The sequence below is a fragment of the Phodopus roborovskii genome, unplaced genomic scaffold, assembly GCF_943737965.1.
Source record: "Phodopus roborovskii unplaced genomic scaffold, PHOROB, whole genome shotgun sequence".
Taxonomy (NCBI): domain Eukaryota; kingdom Metazoa; phylum Chordata; class Mammalia; order Rodentia; family Cricetidae; genus Phodopus; species Phodopus roborovskii.
Genome location: NW_026126082.1, coordinates 233,948 through 261,120, shown reverse-complemented (window position 1 = coordinate 261,120; position 27,173 = coordinate 233,948). Strand labels below are relative to the sequence as shown.

The following is a 27,173-nucleotide window of genomic DNA, read 5'->3' as shown; positions in this document are numbered from 1 at the left end:
CTAATTCAGTTCCCTGGAGTCTCCACAGTTGTAGGTGTAGAGTTTATGAGTTTCCACAAGCTTGGTTCAGGTGCCTCTATAGATTTCTCCATCATGGTCTTGACCTCCCTTGCTCATATATTTCCTTTTCCCTGTATTTGACTGGATTCCTAGAGCTCAGCCTGGTTCTTGGTTGTAGACCTCTGCATCTATTTCCATCAATTACTAGATGAGGGCTCTATGATGATACTTGGCATATTCATCAATCTGATTACAAGGGTAGGCCAGTTCAGGCATCCTCTATTATTGCTAGGAGTCTTAGCTGGGGTCCTTCTTGTGGATTCTTGGGACTTACCCTAGCACCAGGTTTGTCCCTAAGCCCATAGTAGTCCTTTCTTTTATTCCTCTTTCATTTTATCCCTCCACCTTTCCATCACCTGGCCCCAGTTTGCCCCATAGATATCATCTAATTTCCCTTCCCAGGGTAATCTATGTGTCCCTCTTAGAGTCCTTGTTACCTAGCTTTTCTAGAGCTGTGGATTTTAGTCTGGTCCTTTGGAAATCAGTATGGTGGTTTCTGGTTTCTGAGAAAATTTGGAATCAATCTACCTCAAGACCCAGCACTCTTAGAAATTTACCCAAAGGATGCTCAATAATACCACAAGAACATTTGCTCAGCAATGTTCATAGCAGAATTATTTGTAATAGTCAGAACCTGGAAACAACCTAGATGCCCCTCAACCAAAGAATGGATAAAGAAAATGTGGTACATTTACACAATAGAGTAATACTCAGCTCTAAAAAATAATGAAAATTTAAGACAAATGGACAGAAATAGAAACGACTATCCTGAGTAAGGTAACACAGACTCAGAAAGACAAACACTCCACTTATTTACTAATAAGTGAATGCTTATTTTGATGTGTTCTTGGATTTGGTTTACCAATATTTTATTGAGTATTTTTGCATCAATGTTCATGAGGGAGATTGGTCTGTAATTCTTTTTCTTTGTTACAGCTTTGTGCTGTTTAGGTACCAGGATAACTGCAGGCTCATAAAAGGAGTTTGGCAATGTTCCTTCTGTTTCTATTGTGAGAAATAATTTGAGGAGTATTGTTATTAGCTGTTCTTTGAAATTCTGATAGAATTCTATACTGAAACCATCTGGCCCTGGGCCTTTTTTGGTTGGGAGATTTTAATGACTGCTTCGATTTCCTTAGGGGTTATAGGTCTTTTTAAATTGTTTATCTGGTCTTTATTTAATTTTGGTATTTGGTATGTATCAAGAAAATTGTTCATTTCTTTTAAATTTCGCAATTTTATGGAATACAGGTTTTTGAAGTATGACCTGATGATTCTCTTGATTTCCTCAGTGTCTGGTGTTATGTTCCCCTTTTCATTTTTTATTTTGTTCATTTGGATATACTTTCTCTGTCTTTTGGTTAGTTTGGATAAGGGTTTGTCTGTCTTGCTGATTTTCTGGAAGAACCAACTCTTCCTTTCATTGATTCTATTTTTTTTTTTTTTTTTTTGTAGTCTATATATTTCTTTTTTTTATTTTATATAACAAAGTACAATTAAATGAAAACAAACATTTATACACAATATTTGGGAATTTGGGCATTGTTCTTTCCAAACTACTTCCTGCTGGTAAGGGGCGCTATCATGGGGGATTCGAAGAAGATTCAGAAATTCTGGCTGTAGTCTGTAAGGCTGCTTTGTCCAGCTGTTTTGAATGTAGGATCACCTTATACTCTGTTTCAGGCAGTCTGGCGTGATCAAACCACATTAGTCTGGAAGGAATCCACATCTTTTCATTTTCTGTGGAAACAAAAATAGAAATCCTTTTCCCCAGTAACTTGTCCTTGAACTTAAATTTTGGAGTCAAAGCATTTTTTTTAATTTAATTTATTATTTTACATGTCGATCCCAGTTCCCTCTCCCTCCCTCCCTCCCTCCTTCTCTCTCTTTTACCCTCTCTGCCCTCTCACATGCACTCTAAACACCCTCCCCTCCCATCCCCCCACCCCAATTCCATATGTAGGGGAATGCCATCCAGTTGAGATCATGTAGATCTGACAGGTCATGTGAAGTAGGGACTAGGGCTTCTCTCTTGTCTCTAGGTTAAGGCAATTATCCCTCCATGGGGAATGTGTTCACAAGGTCCTTTTGTGCACCTGGGATACATCCTGGTTCCACTGTCAGAGGTCCCTTAGACTGCTCAAGCCTTCTAACTGAGACCCATATTCAGGGGGGCCTGAGTCAGTCCCATGCTGGATTCCCAGCTATCAGTGTGGTGGACCGTTAGCTCCTCCTTGTTCAGGTAAGCTGTCTCTATGTGTTTCTGCCGCCTGGTCTTGTCCTCTCCATCTGCATCTGGATTCTAGTTTGACTCAGTGTTTATGTGTGGGTGTTTGATCCTGTTTCCAACAGGCATTAGTTCTATTTTTTATTTCTATTGTATTGATGATTCCAGCCCTCAGTTTGACTATTTACTGTCATCTACTCCTCCTGGGTGAGTTTGCTTCTTTTTCTTCTAGAGCTTTCAGGTATTCTGATAAGTTGCTAGTGTGAGATTTCTCCAGCTTCTTTATGTAGGCATTTACTGCTATGAACTTTCCTTTTAGCACTGTTTCCATAGTATCACATGAGTTCGGATATGTTGTGTCTTCATTTTCATTGAATTCTAGGAAGTCTTTAATTTCTTTATTTCTTCCTTGACCCAGTGCAGATTCAGTTGAACATTATTCAGTTTCCACAAATTTGTAGGTTTTCTGTAATTTGTGTTGTTATTGAATTCTAACTTTAAGTCATGGTGATGTGATAAGATACAGGGGTTTATTCCAATTTGTTTGTATCTATTGAGGTTTACTCTGTGACCATGCATATGGTCAATTTCAGAAAAGGTTCCATGAGGTGCTGAGAAGAAGGTATATTCTTTTCTTTGTGGATAAAATGTTCTATAGATGTCTGTTAAGCTCATTTGAGTCACATCTGTTAGTTACCTTATTTCTTAGTTAAGTTACTGGCTTGCAGACCTGTTCATTGGTGAGAGTAGGGACTTTAAGTGTGACTTTTACAAATGTGGGTGCTCTTGTATTTGGGGCATACATGTTCAGAATTTATGGATTTTTCCTATGTTGAATATGAAAAATTCTTCTCCATCTCTTTTTATTAATTTTAATTTGAAGTATATTTTGTACATATTAGCATAGCTACACCAGCTTGCTTCTTAGGTCCATTTCATTGGAAAGTCTTTTCCCAGCCCTTTACTCTGAGATAGTGTCTGTCTTTGAAGTTGAGGTGTATTTCTTGTATACAGCAGAAGGTCAACTCCTGCTTTTGTATCCATTCTGTTAGCCCATGTTGTTTTTATAAGAAAATTGAGTCAATTGATATTAAAGGATATTAATGACCAGTGATTGTAAATTCCTATTGTTTTTGTCTTTGTTGATGGTGGTGGTAGTGTGTATGTATTTCCCTTCTTTGGGATTTTCTGGTGTGAGATTATATTGCCTTTGTTTTTATGGGTGCAGCTAACTTCCTTGGGTTGAAGCTTACCTTCTAGTACTTTCTGTAGGGCTGGATTTGTGGACATGTATTGTTTACATTGGGTTTTTATCATGGAATATCTTGTTTTCTCCATCTATAGTGATTGAAAGCTTTGCTGAGTATTTTAGTCTGGGTTGGCATCTGTGGTATCTTAGTGTCTGCAGAACATCTATCCAGGACCTTCTGACTTTCAGAGTTTCCATTGAGAAATCAGGTGTAATTCTGATAGGCCTGACTTTATTTATTCCTCAGCATTTTTCCTTTGTAGCTCTTAATATTCTTTCTTTATTCTATTCTGTATATTAAGTATCTTGATTATTATGTGGGGAGGAGACTTTTTTTGGTTCACTCTATTTGATGATCTATAAATTTTTTTGTGTGTGTGTCTTCATAGGCATGCCCTTATTTCAGTTGGAAAAATTTTCTTCTATGATTTTGTTAAATATATTTTCTGTGCCATTGAGCTGGTATTCTTTTCCTTCTCCTATCCCTATTATTCTTAGGTTTGTTATTTTCATTGTGTTCCAGGTTTCCTGAATATTTTCTGATAGGACTTTGTTTGCTTCAGTGTTTTTCATTTTTTTCTTTTGACTGATGAATCTATTTCTTCTATCTTATCTTCAATACCAGATGTTTTCTCTCAGTTTGTGTTTTCTTTATTGCCTCTATTTTATTTTCAAGTCATGAACTGTTTACCTGTTTGATTGTTTTTTTTTTTTTTTTCTCGACTTATTTTTAGGGATTTGTTGATTTCTTCCAATTTTTGTTTGTCTGTTCCTTGATTTCTTTAACAGAATTTTTCATTTCCTCTTTAAGGACTTCTATCATCTTCAGAGTTATTTTAAGGTCATTTTCTTTTGCACTGGAATGTTCAGGTCTTACTGTTGTAGAATCACTAGCTCCTAGTGGTGCCATATTGCTATTTATGTTGTTGAATGCATTCTTGCACTGGCATCTACCCATCTCTTCCTCCAACAGATGCAGGTGGTGCCTATGCTTCCAGAAGACCACTCTAACGCCAATTGATGAAGGCTGTGTTTGTGCCTCTGGGGGCTGCTGTTGGTCCAATCAGTGCAGTCAGTGACTGTGCCTCTGGGGGATGCTAATGCTGTGGTAGATGGTTGGTTTGTGGGGTGGAGTGGAAATTGTAGATTATAGGGTCCAATGGGGTTGGTTCATATTTTCACGTTCATGGCATTGAATGAGACATGTAGATTATAGAGTTCAATGGGGAGGTCTATAGTTTTTTTTTTTTTGTTCTTATCAGCTAAAAACATATTCATGTGTGACTCTGAGTTGTATATGAGAGAGAGAGAATTTCTTCTTTATGCACTTGTCTATTGTCTAGGCATATTTTATAACTCAGCTGGTGTAAATAGTGTGCCAATATACAGAGATCTGTAACTGTCTCTGTGATACATTGACTTGGTTGCTTTGAGTATATCCCCAGAAGAGATATAACTAGAGTATTATTTTCCTTCTATTTAGAATATATTTTTTCCTCACATAATACATTCTTATTATGCCCCCCATTCCTCCAAGTTCCTGCCACCTTCTGGATACAATTTCTGTCTGTCTCTCATTGAAAACAGACAGGTTTCTAAGGGAAAATAATAAAAATAAGATAAAAGCTAGCACATAGAATAGGAGGAAAAAAATAGAAGGGAAAAAGCCTAAGAAAAGACACAAGAAACAGATACAGATACAAAGACCCACTTGTGCACACATTCAAGAATCCTATATTTTTTTTAAAAAAATACTAAACTGGAAGCCATAATATAGACACAAAGGACCTATAGGGTAAAAGGATAGAGGAAAAATATAAATAAAAGATAAAAATAAGAAAATTTTTAAAAGCTCTGACATAACATTATGAGGCAAAAAAAAAAAAATTCCTCCAAAGATGCCATTGAATTCATTTTCTGTTGGCCATCTACTGCTGGGCATGCAAACTACCCTTAAGAGTTTGTTTCCCCAGTGAGACACCTTTAGAGAAAACTAATTTCTTATTTGAAAGTGGCATCAATTGGAGAGTTAACGAGTATGGTTTTTTCCTCTCGCCGCCAGTCTTGTCCCACCGCTGAGCCAGCCCCAAATAACGCACAGAGACTCTGTATTTGATATTATGCTGTTGGCCAGGTACTAGTTTCTCATCGGCTAGCTCTGTCCTAAGTATTAACCCATTTCTATGTATTTCCACATGGTCTTCTTACCGGGGAAAGGGGCCAGCGTCTCGCCTCCCCAGTCTCTCCATCTTGGCTCCCCCTTCCTACTTCCTATTTCCTCCTTGTCTCTCCTATCTTCCTTTCCTATTGGCCAACAGTGCTTTATTATTACCCAGTATGAGAAGCATATACAGAATGACATCTCCCATCAGAGATTGCTTCAAGGTTAAGAATGGGGGGTATGGCTCTATTTCTCGTTTCAGTTCTAGGACCTTATCTGGTGCAGAACCATCCAGGCCCTGTGCATTCTGCCTCCATCTCTGTCAGTTCATATGCGTATCAGGACCTTACTGCCTTGGTGTCCTTTATCTCATCTGGCTCTCACACTCTTTCTGTCTCCTCTTCTGAAAGGAAGATATAATATAAATGCAAAGGACCTGACACACACCCATGCAGGACCTGTGCTGCCTCAGTCTCTTTGAGTTCATATATGTTGTGATCATTAGAGGGATTTGTTTTCTTGGTGTTCTCTACCCCCTCTGGCTCTAAAAGCTTCTCTGATGGTAGCTGAGCAAGGAACTTATCTATGAGTTTGGCAGAATGTCATTAGGAGTCATTTTATTGCTATGTTCTTCCAGTAGAAAAGTAGAATTTGGCTTTGCCCTAGGTCCCTGGGCTATCTAGTCTTAGGTTTTTGGACATCAAGCAGTGTTGGTTATGGGTTCATCTCATGGAGTGGGCTTTACGTCAAATCAGATATTGGTTGGTTGCTCCTGCAAGTTTTATGCCACCATTGCCCTAACATATCTTACAAGCAGGACACCATTGTAGATCAAAGGGTTTATAGGTGGGTTGGTGTTTACCTTTCTTCTTTGCTAGCATGCAGACTACATTCCAATACCATGAACACTGGTTGGTTGACAGCCCTATATTGGTACCAGGTCAACTTCTCCATGTTCAATGAGTTGTGTAGCTATTATCTTCAGTAATAGAGGCTTGCCATCAGTTTGTGGAGGGCAACCCATTGTCTTGGCAACAGCCTGGGTTGTTTGGGGATTCCCATGGTACCCCTATTAAATTTTATATAACCAATTCCCAATACTGGAAGCTTCATTTGGTGACAAGAGATGTCCAGTTGGGGCTCTCCCCCCCCCATTATTTAGCAATTTCCTTTAGATATATATGGAAGTTTCTAATGTATTAGGTTTCCATACTACCCTTCAAATGATCTTAATTTTAGCTGGCTCTCCCTGTTTTCCCTCTTTTGTACCCCCCACACACACAGTGAATTGATCCTTCCCTTATAGTACCCTCATCCAGCCATAACTATCCTATTTCCATTTCCTTAGGGACATCTATCTGTCTCCCATAGTCCCTTACTCTATGCCTAATCTCTGTGCTTCTGTGGATTGGAATTTGGTTATAATTGACTTAACAGCTAACATCCACCTAATAGCAAATGCATACCATATTAGTCTTCCTGACATAACTAGATTATATGATAGTTCTAATTTTTAGTTGTTTTTTTTTTTTTTTGAGAAACCTCCATAATGATTTCCATAGTTATGCACTAATCTACATTCCCAGAAATAGCTGTGAGAGTTCCTTTTTCACTACATCCTCACCAGCATTTGTTGCTTTCTTTTTTAAAAAAAAAATCACTGTATTAATTCTTTAGGATTCCATACTGTATATTTCTATCATACTCACTTTGAATACCTCCATGACCCATCCCTAACTCCCTATGACCCCAATGTCATAGCATTTTTTAAATAACCTGTCAACTCCAAATTGTGCTGTCCTTATACTAAGAACTACACCATTAAAGAAAATTGACTCTCCCCTAGAAGCCATCAGTTGTCCATAACTCCTCAGTTAGGGGTACAGGCTCATGAACCCCTTCCTACTCCATGCTGGAATTGTGTTTTCTTGATTGTGTTTTCTGACTGAAGTGAAGTGGAATCTCTAAATAGAAATTTTTATTGGTGTGCATTTATTATAAATGGTGAAGAATTTTATAATGGCATTATTACTGTTCCTCGGGGTTTCTATACTTAAGGTAAGCCTTCTAAATGCTTTTTCCACCTTGTTGCTTTATATGACCTAAAGGTCACAATATCTATCTCTCTTCTGAGTTAAACATTTTTAAGTGTCTACTAAGTAATCCAGACCTATAAGTTTCACAGAAAGATTAATATGATCAGAAATTACTTTTCACATTTTAATTATATTTCTTTTAGATTCTTTTTTATTTTATTCCTTTATCTTTCCTCATGTTTCTTGTTTGTTTTACTTTGTGGTATATTTTCCCATATTTTTACATATTTCAATTAATTGATGTTAAGTTTTATAGTAAATGTAATTATATTGTTTCTCCTTTTTCTGCCCTCCAATTCCTCTAATGTAACCCACTCCACTTTAAACCACAGCCTCTTTTTCTGTTATTATTATGTAAGCATTGTGTTAAATTTAATTCGAATGGCACACCCTCTCCATAGGCTCATATATTTGAATACTTGGTCCCCAGTTGGTGGAACTACTTGGGAAAGATTAGGAGCTGTGGCCTTGTTGGTGAAAGTATATTATTGGGAGAGGGATTTGAGGTTTTAAAATTCCACACTATTCCTACTTATCTCTTTCTCTGTGTGTTTGCCTTGTGCTTTTGCATCAAGTTGTAAGCTCTTAGCTACTTCTCTAGCACCATGCCTGACTTCCTGCTGCCATTCTCCCCGCCATGATGGTCATGAACTCTTAACTCCCTGAAACTGTGAGCCCCAAATCAAATGCTTTCTTTTATAAGCTGCTTTGAACATAGTGTTCTGTCATGGCAATAGAAAAGTAGCTGACATTGTCCTACTGGAGCCAGAGTCTGTTTTGATGTCCATGGATACCTGGCCTCTGGGCTACTGCCTATGGCCATGTTGGGGTCTGAGGGATGTGCTGTTGCCAGGTCCATGCCCACCTGAGGGCCTGCACTGCTACTCATGGCCATGGTGTCATCCAGACAAAAGCTAATGCTAAGGGCCATGTTTGGGTCCATGGCCCTTCTGTAGCCAGGTTCTATAATCAGATCTGTGGCTTCTGTTACCATTGAAGGCTATATGACTGCCCAGAGTCTAGACCACCACTTGGAGCCATGTTGGAGTCCAGGGACCGTGCTGCTTCTTGGCCCATGCCAATCTGAGAGGCCTGTGCTGTCACCTGGGATCATAAGGATATCTGAGCCCAAGTTGCTGCTGATGGCCATTTCTGGATCATTGGTCCTGCCACAACTGGAGTCTGTGTTGATGTGCATTGCTCATGACACTACAGGGGCCCAATTGTTATCTAATTGTACTTAAGGCCTGATCAACAAGAAGGAAATCAAGCTTGGTGCTAGAAACCTAAAAAGCAATTGGTTATAACTAATATGTAAGTGCCACTATTGCACCCTTAAGGTTATTATGCCATTGTAATCATCCTTATGATTCACAGATGTGACAGCTCAATAGTTTCCCTCACTTGAAAGCTTGCATAGCGCTTTCTTGTATCTGAAGATAGGAACCTATCTTCAACCTCTGGAAAGCAACCAAGGGCAACAGTAATAGCCTATATTGTATTGAGAGTCTCTTGGACTCCCTGATGAACAGCTCAAAAGGGGGTTTCTCATATCTGGTATTGGGTTTTTTTTTAGTTGGTGTCTCTTATGAGGAATATATTATCCAAAATGGGATAACTTCATTTATATATTTTCTTTATACCCATAAGCTTATATGTGTTCTGTGTTATTTTAGGTAAATAAATAACAGTATGATTCTTTATGACCTTTAATTTTTTTCTTTTTTGTACAATTTCTCCCTTCCCTTTCCTCCCTCTAACCCCCAACCATATACCCCTCCATGCCTTCTTTTAAACTCATGACCTCCTTTTTTCATTATTATCAGTCTATATACAGTTAATTAAATGTATGTTTTAGGGCTGATCATTTGGTATTAGATAATCATTAGATGTTTTAGACATCCTTGTTATTTTACCCTTTCCTTCTGTATTGATCATCTCAGTGCCAAAATTAAACCTTCCTTCCATTTTACCATATTCCCCTTTGAATCACTTGTACCTTACTATTCCTCTATCATCTTGCCAAAAGAAAGTAAAGACAAACTCTAAATGGATCACAAATCTCAATGTGTTACCTGAAACTTCTAGAAGAAAACATAGGTAGTACTCTACAAGATATAGGTGTAGAAGATGGAATTTCTGAATAGGACTCAATTTTCCCAGGAACTAAGGCCAAAAATTGACACATGGGGCCTCATAAAACTAAAAAGCTTCTTCACAGCTAAAGAAACAATCAAGTGAAAAGGAAATGCAGAATTTTTACCAGCTATACATCTAACAGATGATTAATATCCAGAATATATAAAGAATTCAAAAAACAGTCAAGAAAACAAAGAACCCAAGTTGTAAGGGGGGGGCTGATGGGCTTGTCCTCCTGTATATATGTTTCTCTTATTGGTTAATGAGAAAAATACTGTTCGGCCAATGAGGCAGGAAGATAGGAGGGTCTAGGAGAATTCTTGGAAATGTTGGCAGAGTGAGCCCTCCACAGAGTCGTGATGCTGCCAAAGGAATAACAACATGCTGGAACATTATCGGGTAAGCCTCATGGCAATACATAGATTGATAGAAATGGATTAATAATTAAGACAGAGCTAGCCAATAAGAAGCCCAAGCCACTTGCCAACAGTTTCATAATTAATTTAAGTCTTGTGTGTTTATTTGGGTCTCTCAATGGGTGGTGGATCCCTCCTGGGCCAGAAAACTTCCATCAAAAGGGGGCTATGGATCTTAAAAGATAGTTATCAAAAGAAGAAATAAATGTGTCTATGAACTATCTCAAAAAATGTTAGTCTTCTGTCTTAGGGTTTCTATTGTTTTGATAAAACACCATGACCAAAAGTAACTTAAGGTTGAAAGGGTTAATTTCACGTTGCACCTTGTATTTCACTATCAACTTAAGGATGAAAGGGTTTATTTCACCTTACACCTTGTACTTCCCTTTCAAGATAAACCAGGGTAGGAACTCAATACAAGAACCTGGAGGCAAGAACTGATGAAGAAGTCATAGATGAGTGCTACTTACTGGCTTGCTCCTTCTGGCTTTCTCCATTTGTTTTATACACCCTAGAACAACCTACCCTGGAGTAGCAACACCCACAATGGTCTGGACCTTCCCACATCAGTCATTAACCAAGAAAATGCCCACAGGCTTGCCTACACATCAATCTTATGGAGGAACTTTTTTTCAGTTGAGGTTTCTTCTTCTCAAACAACTGTAGGTTGTGTCAAGGTGGCATAAAACTAACCAGAACTTAAGGAAATGTGAATACCATAAATAGATAGATGATAGATAGACAGACAGACAGATAGATAGATAGATAGATGATACATAGTTACATAGATATATAGATACATAGATAGATATAGAATTTCAAGTTTTCATCTTACTCCAATAAGAATGACCAAGATCAACAAAACAAGTCATAATAAATGCTGGAGAGAATATAAGGAAAAGGAACACTCATTAACTGTTGGTAAGATTGTAAATTAATCCAGCCCCTCTAGAATCAGTGTGGAGAATCCCGAAAAAGCTAAAAGTAAATGTACTGTAGAACCAAGCTGTAGTACTTCTTGGCATATGTCCAAAGGACTCAAAATCCTACCCCACAGTTACTTGCTCAGCCATGTTCATTGCTGCTCTAGTCACAATAGCAAGGAAATGGAAACAACCTCAATGTCCTTCAAACAAAGAATAGATAATGAAAATGTGATACGCACACACACACACACACACACACACACACACACACACACACACACACACACAGGAATACTACTCAACTGTAAAGAAAAATGAATTCATGAAATTTGTAGGTAATGAGTGGTAATAGAAAATATTACATTCAGTAAGGTAACTAAGACTCAGAGAGACTCCATATGCTTTCTCTTATTTGTGGTTCTTAGCTCAAAATTTTCATATATGACTGTTTAACCTCTGGATTAGCTGCAGAAACAAGAGAAACAGGAAGGGGGACATGGGGTGGAGGACACCAGAGAGAGTAATATATAATATATATATAAGTGCTATTAACCTTATTTCTCCTCATGAATTTCAAAATTCTACTTCAATTTTTTAAACAATTAGTAGTCACCTTCCAGAACGTTTTCTGTTAACATATTCAGACATACATGTTTCCATTATTTCAACATACAGTAAACTGAATGACTTCTTCAAACCTTCATTATCATCTCATCACATTTCTACCTGCTTTCTTCTACAGAGCACTATCATCCTTAAGATTGACTAAGATAGAAACTTGGAGTTGGTCTCAATTCTTACCTATACTTCTTCTTGTACATGATTTTCCAAGTTATTTTATCAACTTAGTTCCCACCAGACTTTAGGACTATTGGCACAATCAACTATTTTAATGATTTTTTTTCTGTGAAGCAAAATTGGGATTACGGAAAGGTGGGTTTTTGTTGGTAGTGGTGGGGTTTTCTCAGATTGTTGGTAGTGGTAGGGTTTACTTTTGTTTAGATGGGGTCCCATGTAGCCCAGATTGGTCTCAAATTCACCATGGAGCTGACAATGATGGCCCTCATAAGTTCTGGAATTACAGGCTTATTTGACCACATATGAATTATGCTGGTGCTGGGGATTGAACCCTGGGCATTGTGTATGGTAGGCAGGTATTCTACCAACTGAGCTACATATTAAAAGAAAACAAAACAAAATTTTGTTTTAGTTTTACTTTGTTGTGTAAATAGGAGTGGATATTTGGGTTTGTGTGCCAATGCACACAAGGGTAGGTGAAAAGATAACCTGTGGGGGTCACTTATCCCCCACCCATTATGTCTTAATTAGACTTACTATTGCTTTAAAGAGATACCATGACAACAGCAACTTTTATAAAGAAAATGTTTAATTGGAATGACTTGCTTACAGTTTCAGAGGTTCAGTCTATTATTATGGTGGCAAGCGTGGAGTCATGCAGGCAGGTGTGGTGCTGGAGCTGAGAGTGCTGCATCCTGATCAGAAGGTAGCAGGAAGTCAACTTAAAGTGTCACTGAGGGAAACTTGAGCAAAAGAGACCTCAAAGCTTACCCCCCACACACACACACAATAGCATACCTCTTCCAACAAGGCCACTCCTGCTAATAGTGCCACTGCCTTTGGGAGCCATTTTCTTTCAAACCACATACCTATGTGGATTCTAGGGCTCAAACTCAGGTTATCAGGCTTATAGGCAAGTGCCTTTATGTGATGAGCCATCTTGCCAGCCACACTCAACTTTAAAAATGCCAATATTTAACAATTTAAGAGCAGTCTGTGGCCCTTTATCTTGTAACAACAGGAACTTCATACTCTTTCCTTGAATATGCCTTTTTAATTTATGCCACTATATATGGTTATACCTTGCCTCTTCCTAGGGTCCTTTCTCCATGCTTCAATATCATTCCAGTTCAATTTCCATTCATTATTTAAGACTAGGCAAAGCTCCTCCCTTCCTCACTCAAATATTTCTTTATATAACACCCTAACAAAATAAATGTTTTTCTTTTTTAGGAAGTTCACCACATCTTATGTGAAGCATTATTTGTTATTCAATTTTTACTTGTACTAGCTTCATCTCTTCTTACTAGATTATGAGCTTCTTTAAAAAAAAAAAGATATCATATATTGTTCATGCCTATATTCCCAGGTCTTCCCTGCCATGTAGTTACTCTAATACATATTATACATCTCTTAAATTAATGTGTAGTAATATACAATTTTATATGAGGGAATACAGTTAGGAAATGGAGTTCTTTCTGTATTAAAATTACCAAAGTAAGTTAGTAATCATTTCTGATATAATATACTAATTTCAGTATGTTTTCTTTTATCCACTGGAAAAAAAATGTTTTGCTTTCTTTAGCATTCAAGTATTCCATTGTCTTAAGCATGAAGGAACAGGTGGCAGGACACTGTTAGTGGATGGATTCTATGCAGCACAACAAGTACTTCAAAAAGCACCTGAGGAATTTGAACTCCTCTGCAAAGTGCCATTAAAGCATGAATATATTGAAAATGTTGGAGAATGTCATAACCACATGATTGGGGTTGGGCCAGTCCTAAATATCTACCCATGGAGTAAAGAGCTGTATTTGATCAGGTGAGTACCAAACAACGATTCTCCCATGTGATGTATTTAATTATATTAAACTCTTGACTAGTGTATCCACCTATCTCCTAGAATCATCATTTGGTTATCTTATAGAATATACAGTATATCATATTCAAAATGTAATTCAGAGGCTTCACTCACCTTAAACTCGCCTCTGTGTGTATTTGCTCATTTCACTGAATGATATATCCACTAAATTGCCCAAAGAAAAACTAAAATCTACCTTCAATCAGTCCATCTCCCTCATACTATACAACCAATCAAACCTGGTTTACCTTATGAATTTTCCTCTAAATACCCAGTGCTTCCTATCCATAATACCACTTTTTGTTTGAGACAATCATTACCTCTACATAATACCATTAATTTCGCCCTTACCCTTCTGTCCATTTTGTGTGTTGTAGCTAGAGAAATCTTTTAAAATTTTATATAATATAGTGTGTGTGTGTGTGTGTGTGTGTGTAGAGAGAGAGAGAGAGAGAGAGAGAGAGAGAGAGAGAGAGAGAACATCCAAGTGTATGTATGCCGCTGCACATGGGTGACAGTCACAGGAACACTTTTCAGGAATTGGTTCTCTCAGTATTTGATCAAGAAATCAGTGTCAGGCCTGAGTGTGTGTGTGTGTGTGTGTGTAAGTAAATATACATTATATAACATATAAATATATTTAAGAATACACACACATTATATATATATATATATATATATATATACACATATACAAAAATTTGTACAGCAAGTGCCTTTATCTGCTGAGCCATCTCACAGGCCTTAAAGTAATTTTTTTTGAAATACAAATCTCACTTTATCATTCTCTTGTATAAATCCTACATCCACTCAGTATCTTCCAAAGAATACAAGTTATTCTCATAACTTATACAGTTTTGCATAGCCTGCCTCCTTCTTACTCTCGTAGGTTCAACTCATACAACACATGTTTCCCACACAAATTCTAAGATATACTACAGTGCTGTTAGGAGTAGTTTTCCTACTGGCCTGGTTCCAGAGCTGAGCCAGCCCCAAATAACACATAGAGATGCTGTATTAGATATAATTTTGTTGGCCTGTTACTAGCATTTCTTATTGGCTAGCTCTGTCTTAAATATTAACATATTTCTATTAATCTAAGTATTTCCATGTGGTCTTATCTTACCAGAGGGCCCAGCATTCTTTCTCAGTCAAACATTGTGAATCTCATCCTTACTACTTCCTGCATTCTCCTTGTCTCCTAGTCCCGCCTATCTTGCTTTCCTATTGGCCAACAGTGCTTTATTCATTAACCAATACAAGAAACATATTTTCAGAATGGCATTCCCATGTTTCCTATACCTATGAAATTAGTCAGACATAGATGCTTAATCTTCAAACACTTCATAGACCTGCAGAACATGGCATTTAAATGTTTTAATATTAGTACTCACCCTAGGACTAGATACGTAGATCTTAAGTTTGTATGTTCTCAATTTTCCTTTTCTTAGAGCACACTTGTTATTCACTGTTTTGTATATAGATTTGTATCAAGCCTAAATCTTTTCTTTAGACTAAAAAGGGAATTGTAGTTAAATAGTCACTTTGTCCTCATCTGTGGCACTGACCACGCCCATTGGAGGTGAAGACAGGGGCAGAAATTATCTGAGGAGGAGCCTGGGAGTGCTCTCCTGCTTGCAGCATGGGGACAGGACATCCGGAGGAATCTTTGGAACCAGGAATCTGCTGATGTTCATCTGCCTAGGTTGTGAGTTATTTCTTCCTGAATAAACATCTATTCAGCCTATTTGTTTCTCCTGATCCTTATCAAACCACGATACAATTCTTTAGATTTTAAGTTGTTTTTTGTGTTGCAGCCAAGGTTTTTTGTTGTTGTTGTTATTTTATTTCTATTTAAGCTAACTTCTACAGGGCATAGTTCTTCCACAAATACTTCGTGAGTATCTACAAAGACACAGACATTGTTTTTTATGCTAGAGTTATAATTGTGAGAAATTCATGGCTGTCATAATTCTCATTCAAATATAAAAAGTTATTTTATTTTTAAAAAGCAAAGATATCAAATGGCAATAAAGTAAGGGAGGAGATGTAGAATACAGAGGCAGCTTGACAAGAACTGAAAAAGGTAACTTGATATAGTACAGAAAAGATCAAATCCTGACTATGATTCAATAGTTTGCATCCTTGCCACAGTCACTTAACCTATTTGTTATGAGTTGTTCTTTTGTTTTTGTTTTTATTTTAATAATAATACCAACTGTACCCATTGTTAAAAATAAGTTATCATCTCTATTCTTTACCCCTGGGAGGTAGAAGGAATTATGTCAATATTATCTCACTATTCTTGGATGAGTTCTTCCCAGAAATATTCCCTCAATCATCTCTTGCATGCCCACTGCATAAAATAAGAAGGATGGCTGACATTTTATTATGAACACCTTAACAAACTTAAAAATTAAAATCATTTAATGTAGGAAAGCATCATCCTGCAATCTACATCCTAATATTAAGATATTACTAGTTTTGTTTTATCATGGAATGCTCCATTTCTCTATTTGTTTGTCATGGTTAGTTTTTTTTATTACTTTATTATTTGTTTTTATTTCACATGTTGATCCAAGTTCCCTCTCCCTCCCTCTCTCCCTCTTATCCTCTCGCCCCACTCACAAGCACCCTGACCACCCTCCCCTCTTCTCCCCCACCCACATTCCACATGTCATGGTTAGTTTTGGTGTCAACTTGACACAAGGTAGAAGTCATTTGAGAGGAAGGAACCTCAATTGAGAAAATGCTTTCAGAAGATTGGCCTGTAGGCAAACCTGTTAGGCATTTTCTTAATTAGTGATTGATGTGAAAGGGTCCAGTTCATTGTGGGTATTGCCACCCCTGGGCTGGTGTTGCTGGGTTCTATAAGAAAGCAGGCTGAGTAAGCCCTGAGGAACAAGCCAATTAGCATCACTCTTTTAAGGCCCCTGCATCAGCACCTGCCCCATGGTTCCTGCCCTGACAGGATGTATGCTGAATAAACCCTTTCCTCCCCAAGTTATTTGTGTTCTGGTGTTTTGCCACAGCAAAAGAAACCCTAACTAAGATATCATCCATTTAACCATCAGCTGGTCATGTTTTTTGTTTGTTTTGCAGCATTTTAAAGTACGTTGCAGATATGAATATATATCTCACTAAAATACTTTAACATTACTAAAATACTTTAACATTTATATAAAATAGAGTTCAATATGGTTTTATAAATTTTTTTGTTTTTTAGTGAAAAGTACATATACTGATGTTTTTAAATGTTAAATATAAACTTATGGAGGTTTGGGAAATGAATATACTTCTGTGGCAAGAATCTATATCACTGTATAAAATATTATCCTTAATAGAGGAAGTGCCTTTCTAGTTTCCTTTTAAACCCTGCATATATACCCCCAAGGGAAGCCACTATTTGTTTGTTTGGTTTAAATAATAAGATATAAAATTATATCTAAGTTGTTTCTAGCTTTGTTTTATTATGATTAAAATTGCTATAAAATTTTTCATAAGTGTATTTTTGTGAATATGTATTTTCATTTCAGTCAAATAAATGCATAGGGGTGTGTATTAGTTATTTTTCTTGTTGCTATGACAAAATACCTAACAAAAGAAATTCATGGAAGGAAGGATTTATTATGTCTCATAGTTAGAGAGTGCGGTAGCAGGTTACAATCCACAGTCAGGGAGCAGAAAAAAATGAATGCAGGTGTTCAGCTGACTTTCTTCTTTGTATTTAATTCAGGGCTCTGGCCCATGGAATGGTGCCACTACATTCAGGGTGGAGCCTTGTTACTCAGTTACACCTCTCTGGAAATACCCTCAGAGACTTGCCCAGAGGGTTATCTCTTAGGTGATTCTAGATTATGTCAAGTTGATAATCAATGTTAATTATCACAGAATAGAACAGATATATTATGGAGTTCAAGAATGTTTAGTTTCAGTAAATAATGTTTTACCAAACCAGCTGTACCTTTTTATTCCTTCATAAAGAAAGGATGAAAGCTCCAAGCCCTTCACAATAATTGGTGCTGCCAGTTGTATTAAATTTAGATAGTGTTATAGATACTTTTTAAGGATAACCTTATGAGAAAATATTCACAAGAATTAGATAGTTCTTTCTGCACAGTACCATCAATGAGTAAATTATTAGAGAGAACCAATCGCCTAAAAGAGTAAGCTGTGACAGACATTCTTTCCAAGTCTCAGTTGCCTTATGTATAAAAGATGGCTAATAACTGTTTTCCTTCTAAAACAGAAAAATAGGCCAATAAATTTTATAGAGCTATCAAATATACAGGACTGAAGTCTCTACAAATAGTATTGAGTGTCAACACCTGGTTGAAGATTGCTTCCTCACTATCTTCCTCATATGGACATGGCTCCTAGGGAAAGCAGTATTCATTATGGTTTTCTATTTGAGTTTCTGATAGCAGTCCTGTGAGGTCTGCTAATCATGTGTTTATTTAACATATGAGGGAAAATATATTGGTTCTGGTTATGCTATGTACTAAAACCAACAAACATCATCTGACATCCAGAAGAGTAGCACTATTTCTCTTTGAAAGGAAGACCTTTAACAGTGTCTACTAAAATCTTACAATATACATACCTGTAGTAAAATGTAGTTGCTTATTTTTACTCTATGGGGGGTCCTCCACCCAGTTCCCAAATAAATACATGGAGACTTATACTTACTTATAAATGCCTGGCCTTAGTTTGGCTTCCAGCTTTTCATAAATTAACCTGTCTACCTTTCTCTGCTTTTACCTTTCTTTATTCTATATGTCTTTCTTTCCTTCTTACTCTGTGATTGGTTGTATGGCTGGGTGTCTGGCCACTGGCATCTTCCTCACTTTTTCTGGATCCTCTCTCATGTTCTTCTTTCTGCTATTTATTCTCTCTGCAGAACAGCCCCACCTATCCCTCTCCTGCCTTGCTATTGGCTGTTCAACTCTTTATTAGAACAATCAGATGTTTTAGGCAGGCAAAGTAACAGAGTTTCATAGAGTTACATAAATGCAACATAAGAGAATGCAACACATCTTTGTATCATTAAACAAATATTCCAAAACATAAACAAGTGTAACACACATTAAACTAGTAGTCCACATTTTTCCCTTTTCATCTAAATAAAAATGAAAGGACTTAACTTTAACATAGTAAAACTAAGTACAACAAAAACAGTTATCAGATAAGAATTACATTTACATGTGGAGTGGGGGGGATTGGGAGGGGAGGGTGGTCGGAGTGCATGTGAGGGGGAGAGAAGGAAAGGGGAGGGAGGGAGCAGGAAGTGGGATCGATATGTAAAATAAAAATAAAAGAATTAAAAAAAGAATTATATTTAAAATATTCAGCCCATTTGTATTTATCAAATTCAAAGAAAATACTCCATTATCTTAGTGTTTCCAAAGTTTTATATCTAATTTGTTTTCTATCATAACTAAGGAAACTATAACTCTATTTAGTCTTTAACTCTATCAAAGACACCAGAAGGTTGTAATATTACCAAACAACAAAGACATCTGGCTTCCTTGACAGTCACCCAAGGTTCCTGTGAAACATTTTGGCATCCATCTTCACTCTACAGGCCTAGAATATCTGACAGACTTCTATGAAGCAGAAATTTTGAAGGACTTTCCTTTCTTATATTGGCAAAGTTCAACAGTTACTTTCCTCTGTTTCTGACATATCAGGTAGACACTTCTGTGAAGCAGGAATCTCAAATCACTGTCATGCCTTGTCTTGGCAGAGGTCAACAGTCTTTTTCCAGTGTCTCACTTGTCCAGTCTGTCCAACATAATGTCAGCAGTCAAGGCAAGAGCAGTTTCTTGCCAAAATGGCTAGCTGTGAGACATTAAACGCAAACTCCATATGGAGTTTCTTTGATGCCTAGCTTCTATTTATGAAATAAATTGGTGCTGCCAGGAGCATATGTTTCTAATTATGAAAAACTATGGTTATTAAACATCTTAAATGCCATAAGTTGTAGATCTTTGAAGTGTTTCAAAGTCTGTCTAAAATATACCTGTTTGACCTTGAAAACATACCTAATGTGACTACAAATTTGATTATTATAGATTAACTACTAACCTCGTTTCTTAATTATACATTTGCATTTTAAAATGAGCTACATGAGCACAATACCCCAAACAAGAGTAGAAACGTATGTACAGTATAACCAAACTAACTTTAAATTTGTATCGATATACCAAAAATCATACTAATGCAAATAACCAACAACCACCCTCCCCATGTCTTGGGAATATGGATGTTGTGTTCTCTAGACTGCTTCTTGTTGTCTGGTGAAGGCTTACTTCTTTAGGGGTCCCTTAGAAAATTAAGATAATGGCCAAGTCCTAGGAAGATCAGCTATAACCTTTGTTGATATATATCACCTGTCAAGATTTAGGAAGACTTCCCTATCAAACCTGATCCATGTCAATGCCAAAATAATCCACAGACTCTAATTTCCTATGGAAGTAAAAACAAAACCTCTTCTCTAAATCAGTGCATTGTTTGACCTTCATTTTAAAGTTAAGGCATTCTTAAAATATCCAGGCTGCTTTATTTCAGCAGTTCCTCTTTCAATACCATGTTTCTTAGCAGTTGTTTGCTTGTCAGCAATCAAAAATTCAAAATCAACATAATAGTATGTATGTTCAGACTCCCTGTGTATTTTCTTTGTTATGTGTATTTTTGCTTTTATATTACTTTTTCTCTTTAAAGGCTTTATTATTTTTGAACTATTTATTTCTTTCTATAACTATCTATACTCTTTCCCTTTTCTTTCTTAACCTACATGCATTTTTAAACATGCTAAAACCTGTTAAGTGTTTTTTCCCATCTGAATTTGTCTGTACTTCATAGCTCTATCTTTTTCTGACCATGTGAACCTTTAAACTGCTAAGAAGCACAGCTAGGACCTCCACCGAGGCTTTGGTGCCTGGCTCCATCTACTTCTTGGATCATGAAAGCCAAGCCTAGTTGCATGACTAGTTAGAGGTGTGTGACCCAGAACTGCATTCAATCCCCAGCTCTGTAATTCCAGTGCTCGGAACAGTGGCAGACATTTTTTACTTAGATTTTTGTTCCTACTTAATACACAGGCTGCTCAAGGATTCACTGTACAGAAGAAACTCTTAAAGCGGCCCTATCCTTTTTGTTTTGTTTTGTTTTGTTTGTTTGTTTTGTTTTGTTTTCTGAGGCCCTATGAAAATTCCAGCCTCGCATTGGTATGCCAAAATGTAGTTGGTTGGGTTTGTTTTTGGAGGGGCACCCAGCTCCCAAATAAATATGCAGAGATTTATTCTTACTTTTGAATGCCCAGTTTTAGTTTGATTTGTCTATATTAAGCCTTTCTAACTTAATTTAACCAGCTTTTTCTTCTGTGTTTTGCCTCTGGGCTTTTACCTTACTTTATTCTATATGTCCTTCTTTCCATTTTACTCTGGTTGTGTAGATGATGGTTGGCCCCTGGTGTTCTCCTCTCCTCCATTTCTCCCTCCTCTCTCTTATCTCTTTTTATTCTCTTATTTATTCACTCTGCCTTCTAGTCCCACCTGTCTCTCTCTCCTGCCTACCTATTGGGTATTCAGCTCTTCATTAAACCAACCATGTGTTTTAGACAGGCAAAATAACACAGCTTCACATAGTTAAATAAATACAACATAAAAGTGCAACACATCTTTGCATCATTAAACAAATATCCACACCATAAACAAACATAACACATCTTAAAACAATATTCTACAACACATACCTTACAACCCAGAAGTTCCATCCTTAAGTTTATATCAAACAAAATGAATGCATACATTTACCAAGATATGTAATAGAACACTTTTGGAAGCACTACTTATAATAGTTCCAAAGAGAAAACTACTCAAATGTTCATTACCAGTAGAATGAATAAATTATGGTGTGATCATTGCAATTGAATTCCATACTGCAACAATAATAACTACTACTAAATGATGAGTTTCATAAATGTAATATTAAATGAAAGATTCCAGACACAAACAAGATACCATATGATTCCACTTTATAAAAAATTTATATACAATGTTTAGTAACAGAAATCAGGATAGCAATTACCCTTGTGTCAGGGGAAGGCATATAGCTGGTAAGAGATGTGGGTGTCATGTTCAGGATGGGGTGAGACAGAAACTTCTGTCTACAAAGAGGCTCAAGAAAATGTTACAGTGTTGTGGCAATAATTGGTGTATCTCATTAGTAGTGATATGAATGTCAACCCATCATGAAAATTAATTAATTATTAATTAATTAAGATTTATTTGTGTGCTTTTAAATATATAGTAGACTTCATTAAAAATAATTTTCCTTATCCAATGTAGAAATACATTACCATTTCTTTTAGATATGACACAACTATGTAGCCATGACTGCCCTCAAACTGAAAGAGATCCACCTGTTTTTGCCTCCTTAGTGCTATGATTAGAGATATGCACATATCAACTGGATGGCAAAACATCATCTTAGTAAAGAATTTTCAGTGGTCCTCATAGTAAGCATATAAAGTCCAAGGCTTTACCAAAGCCTGCATGACTATATATATGATCTTGCCCCTGGCTACTTCCTCTATTTCATTTTTTCAATCATAATTCTCCTTGCTTACTTAACACAAGCCACAAAGCCTGCTTGGTGGTCTATAAACATAATAAAATGCCTTTGTATTCCAAGGCTCTGTATTTGCTATTCTCTCTGCCTAGACTGCACTTTCTTTAGCTTGTCATATACTTGATTTCTGTTCATACCAGCACCATCTCCAGTGTCACTTCTCCAAAACTTCCTTAACCATCTAAAAACAAATTTTCCAGTTACCCTTAAACACATCACTTTATTTTCACACAGCATCTGTAGCTAGCTGAAATTATTTTATTTATATTTGTTGCATCTATAAATTTGCATCTACAATACAGCATAAACCTCCCAAAAGCTGGGATAATGTCTCTTATGTTCAACATTGCATATTTATTTTCTACTAAACTCCTTGGCAATGGCATGTGCTCTTGTAAGTGCTAGTGTTGAATGAATAATAGACAAAATGAAGATCTCTGAGTAAAACTATCTACTGAATTATAACTAGTATTTTCTCCACAGAAGGAAATACTTATGGAATTATCTCAATCTTTTTTTAAGATAGATTTGTTTATGCAGCTTATATTATCCTCCTTAGTTTAATGTAAATAGTTCAAATCTCCTATTGATTTCATGCCCCTTGAACAATAAGTACTTTTTCATGAAACACACTTCAGATAAAATACCATATCCTGAGATGGGATAAATCAGATGAAACTTAACTTTGACTCTCTGCCCCCATAGTCTCCAAAAATAAATATGACCAGAGATAGTGACATTCCTATCTCTGATGCTATATTCTAAAGTGTATATCGATTCATTGTTGTTTAAAGTGTGGAAAAGAGACTGAATTATCTAAAATAGTTCAGTAAACAATAAATGTCTTTATCATGTGTCTGATATCTTTATTTCTCATGTTTCCATATGAGGTACAACAACTATGATCGAGCTGTCATCAACACTGTGCCTTATGATGTTGTCCATCGTTGGTATACAGCACATCGAACCCTAACAACTGAATTGAGAAGGCCTGAGAATGAGCTTTGGGTCAAACTGAAGCCTGGAAAAGTAGGGCATAAACTCTATAAATATATTAAGTAAACTTACCATACAAAATCAATGAAGAATGATACTTGTTTAATATGTGTCACCATATTATAAAGGAAAAAGTGTTTTTTGTTTGTTTGTTTGTTTTGTTTTGTTTTTTTAAGTCCTAGGGATTGTTCTTGGTCCTGCCATTCATGCACTGATGATCTGAAAGCAGGCACCCATGCCATCTTTTTACATCAAATACTTATTTTAATGATAAAGGGATTTGACCAGGATCATTTCAGCTTAATAATCCTATTTTTCCACTTTTTATTGTTTATTTTATTTTACATTCCAGCCACATTTCTCCCACTCCTCTTTCCACCCCCTCATCTCTCATCTTCTCCCATCCCCCTCTATGTTTTCTCTAAACAAAACATAATTGAGAAAGAATAAAGTGGAATTTTAGAGAAAGAAACAAATTTCATGATTTACTTAAAAAAAAAAAAAAAGATAGTTGTTGCTCAAAGAACATAGGCTCCTCAGGTGCACAAAGTGTATAAACAATTTTCTTTGTAATTTCTATCTATCGTGCTACAAAAGAAATCTATTTCATCAAATGTAACCCATAGAACAATCTAAATCTTTATTTAGATTACGTGTGATTTGTACTAGTTCTGATTATTCTCTCTCTCTTTTTAATATATTCACAGGTACTATTTATAGACAATTGGCGAGTCCTTCATGGAAGGGAATCTTTCACTGGATACCGCCAACTCTGTGGCTGCTATTTAACAAGAGATGATGTATTGAACACTGCTCGTCTCTTGGGGCTTCATGCTTAAAATTGAAAGCACTGGGATTATGAGAATACTTGGCACCCTACCACCAGAATTTTGTATCAACAGAACAATATTATGCCAAATTTTTTTTCATTTTGTCTCCTTCCAATTCAAAAAAAAAAAAAAAACAGAAGCTTTTCCTTATTTTACTAGGAAAAAACTGTTAAAGAAAGTGGGCTTCTGCCCTAGTCCCTACTTCACAGGACCTGTCACATCTACATGACCCCAACTGGATGGCATTCCCCTACATATGGAATTGTGGTGGGGGGATGGGAGGGGAGGGTGTTTAGAGTGCATGTGAGAGGGCAGAGAGGGTAAAAGGGAGGGCTGGAGGGGAGGGAGAGGGAACTGGGATCCACATGTAAAATAATAAATTAAAAAAAAATGCTTTGACTCCAAAATTTAACTTGAAGAACAAGTTACTGGGGAAAAGGATTTCTATTTTTGTTTCCACAGAAAATGAAAAGATGTGGATTCCTTCCAGACTAATGTGGTTTGATCACGCCAGACCGCCTGAAACAGAGTACAAGCTGATCCTACATTCAAAACAACTGGACAAAACAGCCCTACAGACTACAGCTAGGATATCTGAATCTTCTTCGAATCCCCCAAGACAGCGCCCCTTACCAGCAGGAAGTAGTTTGGAAAGAACGACGCCCAAATTCCCAAATATTGTGTATAAATGTTTGTTTTCATTTAATTGGACTTTGTTATATAAAATTAAATAAAAAATTATAAATAATAAAAAAATAAAATAAAATAAAGAAAGTGGGCTTCTGAATTATCTAATGTTAGCTATCTAGTATAGTGGTTGTCGTCCCAAGTTACTGTTTTCCTAAAATTTTTGATGTAATTATAGTCACTATACTTAAGAAATATACTCTCAATACTAAAATGAAACCAATAATGTTTTGTGATTTGTCTTCAACTAAATCAGAATGCAATGTATTCTAGAGATGACAAAACACTGATAAAGCAATGTTTATAAAAACATTTTCATCTTTTATAATTCATTTTAGTAATAATATGTGCTTACTTGTATTTAAATATACCCTATATTTTCGAGTTCCTTCCAATTTCAGCAGATGATAGGATATTGCTTTCTTTTTAATGACTAAACAGTATTCCACTGTGTAACGGGTATCGTTTTTCCACCCGCCGCCATTTTTGTCCGGCAGCTGCACCAGCCCCAAATAATACACAGAGACTTTGTATTTGATATTATCCTGTTGGCCAGTTACTAGTTTCTTATCGGCTAGCTCTATCTTAATTATTAACCCATTTCTGTTGATCTATGTATTTCTCTTACCGGGGAGCCGGCGACATACTGTTTTCTCCAGACTCTCCATCTTGACTCCTCCTTACTACTTCTTATTTCCTCCTTGTCTCCTAGTCCCTCCAATTGTAGTGAGGTAGTCCTTCTGTAGCACTGACCACGCCCATTGGGGGGTGGAGCGATGGGCGGAGAGGACCTGAGGAAGGAGGTCGGAGGGGGCCAGGAAGGCGCTCTCTCTTGCTGGCGTGACTCAGACAGGAGAGGATCGGGTTGAATTTCCTGGTGTTCATCTGTCTAGGTTGTAAGTTATTTCTCCCTGATTAAACATCTATTCGGCCTATTTGTTTATCCTGATCCTTATTTACCGCAATACCACTGTGCTACATTTTTATTATCTGATAATGGATAAAAGGTTTAATACTATGGATAATATATCAACAAACATGGACATGCAGATATGCTGTGATACACAGGTCTGATTTTCCTCTGATATGTAATATACCCCAAAGAGGTAGTTTTATTTTTTAACCATTGTGAAAGCTATGTACTGTTTCCCTAATGAATACACTAATCTACATTCCCACCAATGGTATAATAAGCATTCTTTTCAGTATATATCCTCACTGACTTTTGTGCTTTCTGGTGTTGATTATTATAATTCTAGCTAGATTAAAATGATATCTCATTGTGATTTGAATTGGCTTTTTCCTGAGGACCAGTGATGTTTAGCAACTTTTCAGATAACTTTTGACCAGTTTGTGTGTTCTTTTGAGGAATGTCAGTCTAAAATATTTGCCAACTTTTGGTTAGTTGTACCTTAGCTATTGAATTTTTCAAGTCCCCTATATACTAAAACACTATATCCACCACATCAGAAGTATAGTTAACAAACCATTTACCTCATTCTGTAGGTTTCCCTTTACTCTGCTGATAGGCGTGTATCTTTTGCTACACAAAAGCACCTTAACACCCTTAAAAGTTCCTGAGAACCCCAAAGAATATAGGTGACATCTAATACTAATTATATTAGATACTGAGAGCAAGAAATATTTAAAAGATAAAAGTACCAGTCCATTAGTTATCAGATACATGTCTTTATAACATGTCATGCCAATTGCGGCTTCTGTACTGGTGAAACAATGGGAATGAAAAATAATAATAATAACACCACCAAGCACTGGTGGCTCACACCTTTAATCTCAGCACCTGGGAGGCAGATGCAGGTGGATGTCTGTAAGTTCAAGGCCAGCCTGGTATACAAAGTGAGTTCCAAGACAGTCAGTGCTGTTACACAGAGAAACTCTGTAAATAGAGTTCATAATTGGTCTAAGTAATTAAAAACCCAGAGTCAGATATAGAGGAAAACCCTGAGAGATGAGAGAGAAGGAGCAAGCCAAGGCCAAACCTTACATCTTTAGCATCTTGGCAGATGAGAGCGAGTTCCTGTTTCTCTCTACTTATATCCTGTTTCCGTTCAGCTATCTCACTTCCTGTTTGT

At 36.7% G+C, this 27,173-nt stretch overlaps 1 protein-coding gene across 1 annotated transcript in view; it reads left to right on the top strand.

The window, feature by feature from the left end:
• The window catches only part of Tmlhe (trimethyllysine hydroxylase, epsilon), a gene marked incomplete at its 5' end in the record, with an annotated part of 33,153 nt that extends 8,531 nt beyond the window's left edge, over positions 1 to 24,622 (top strand). The window contains 3 exons of the mRNA XM_051179417.1: positions 13,658 to 13,894; positions 23,458 to 23,596; positions 24,271 to 24,622. Coding sequence (XP_051035374.1) covers positions 13,658 to 13,894; positions 23,458 to 23,596; positions 24,271 to 24,402 — 508 coding nt within the window. The remainder of the gene's footprint in view (positions 1 to 13,657; positions 13,895 to 23,457; positions 23,597 to 24,270) is intronic.
• Positions 24,623 to 27,173: the final 2,551 nt, after the last annotated feature.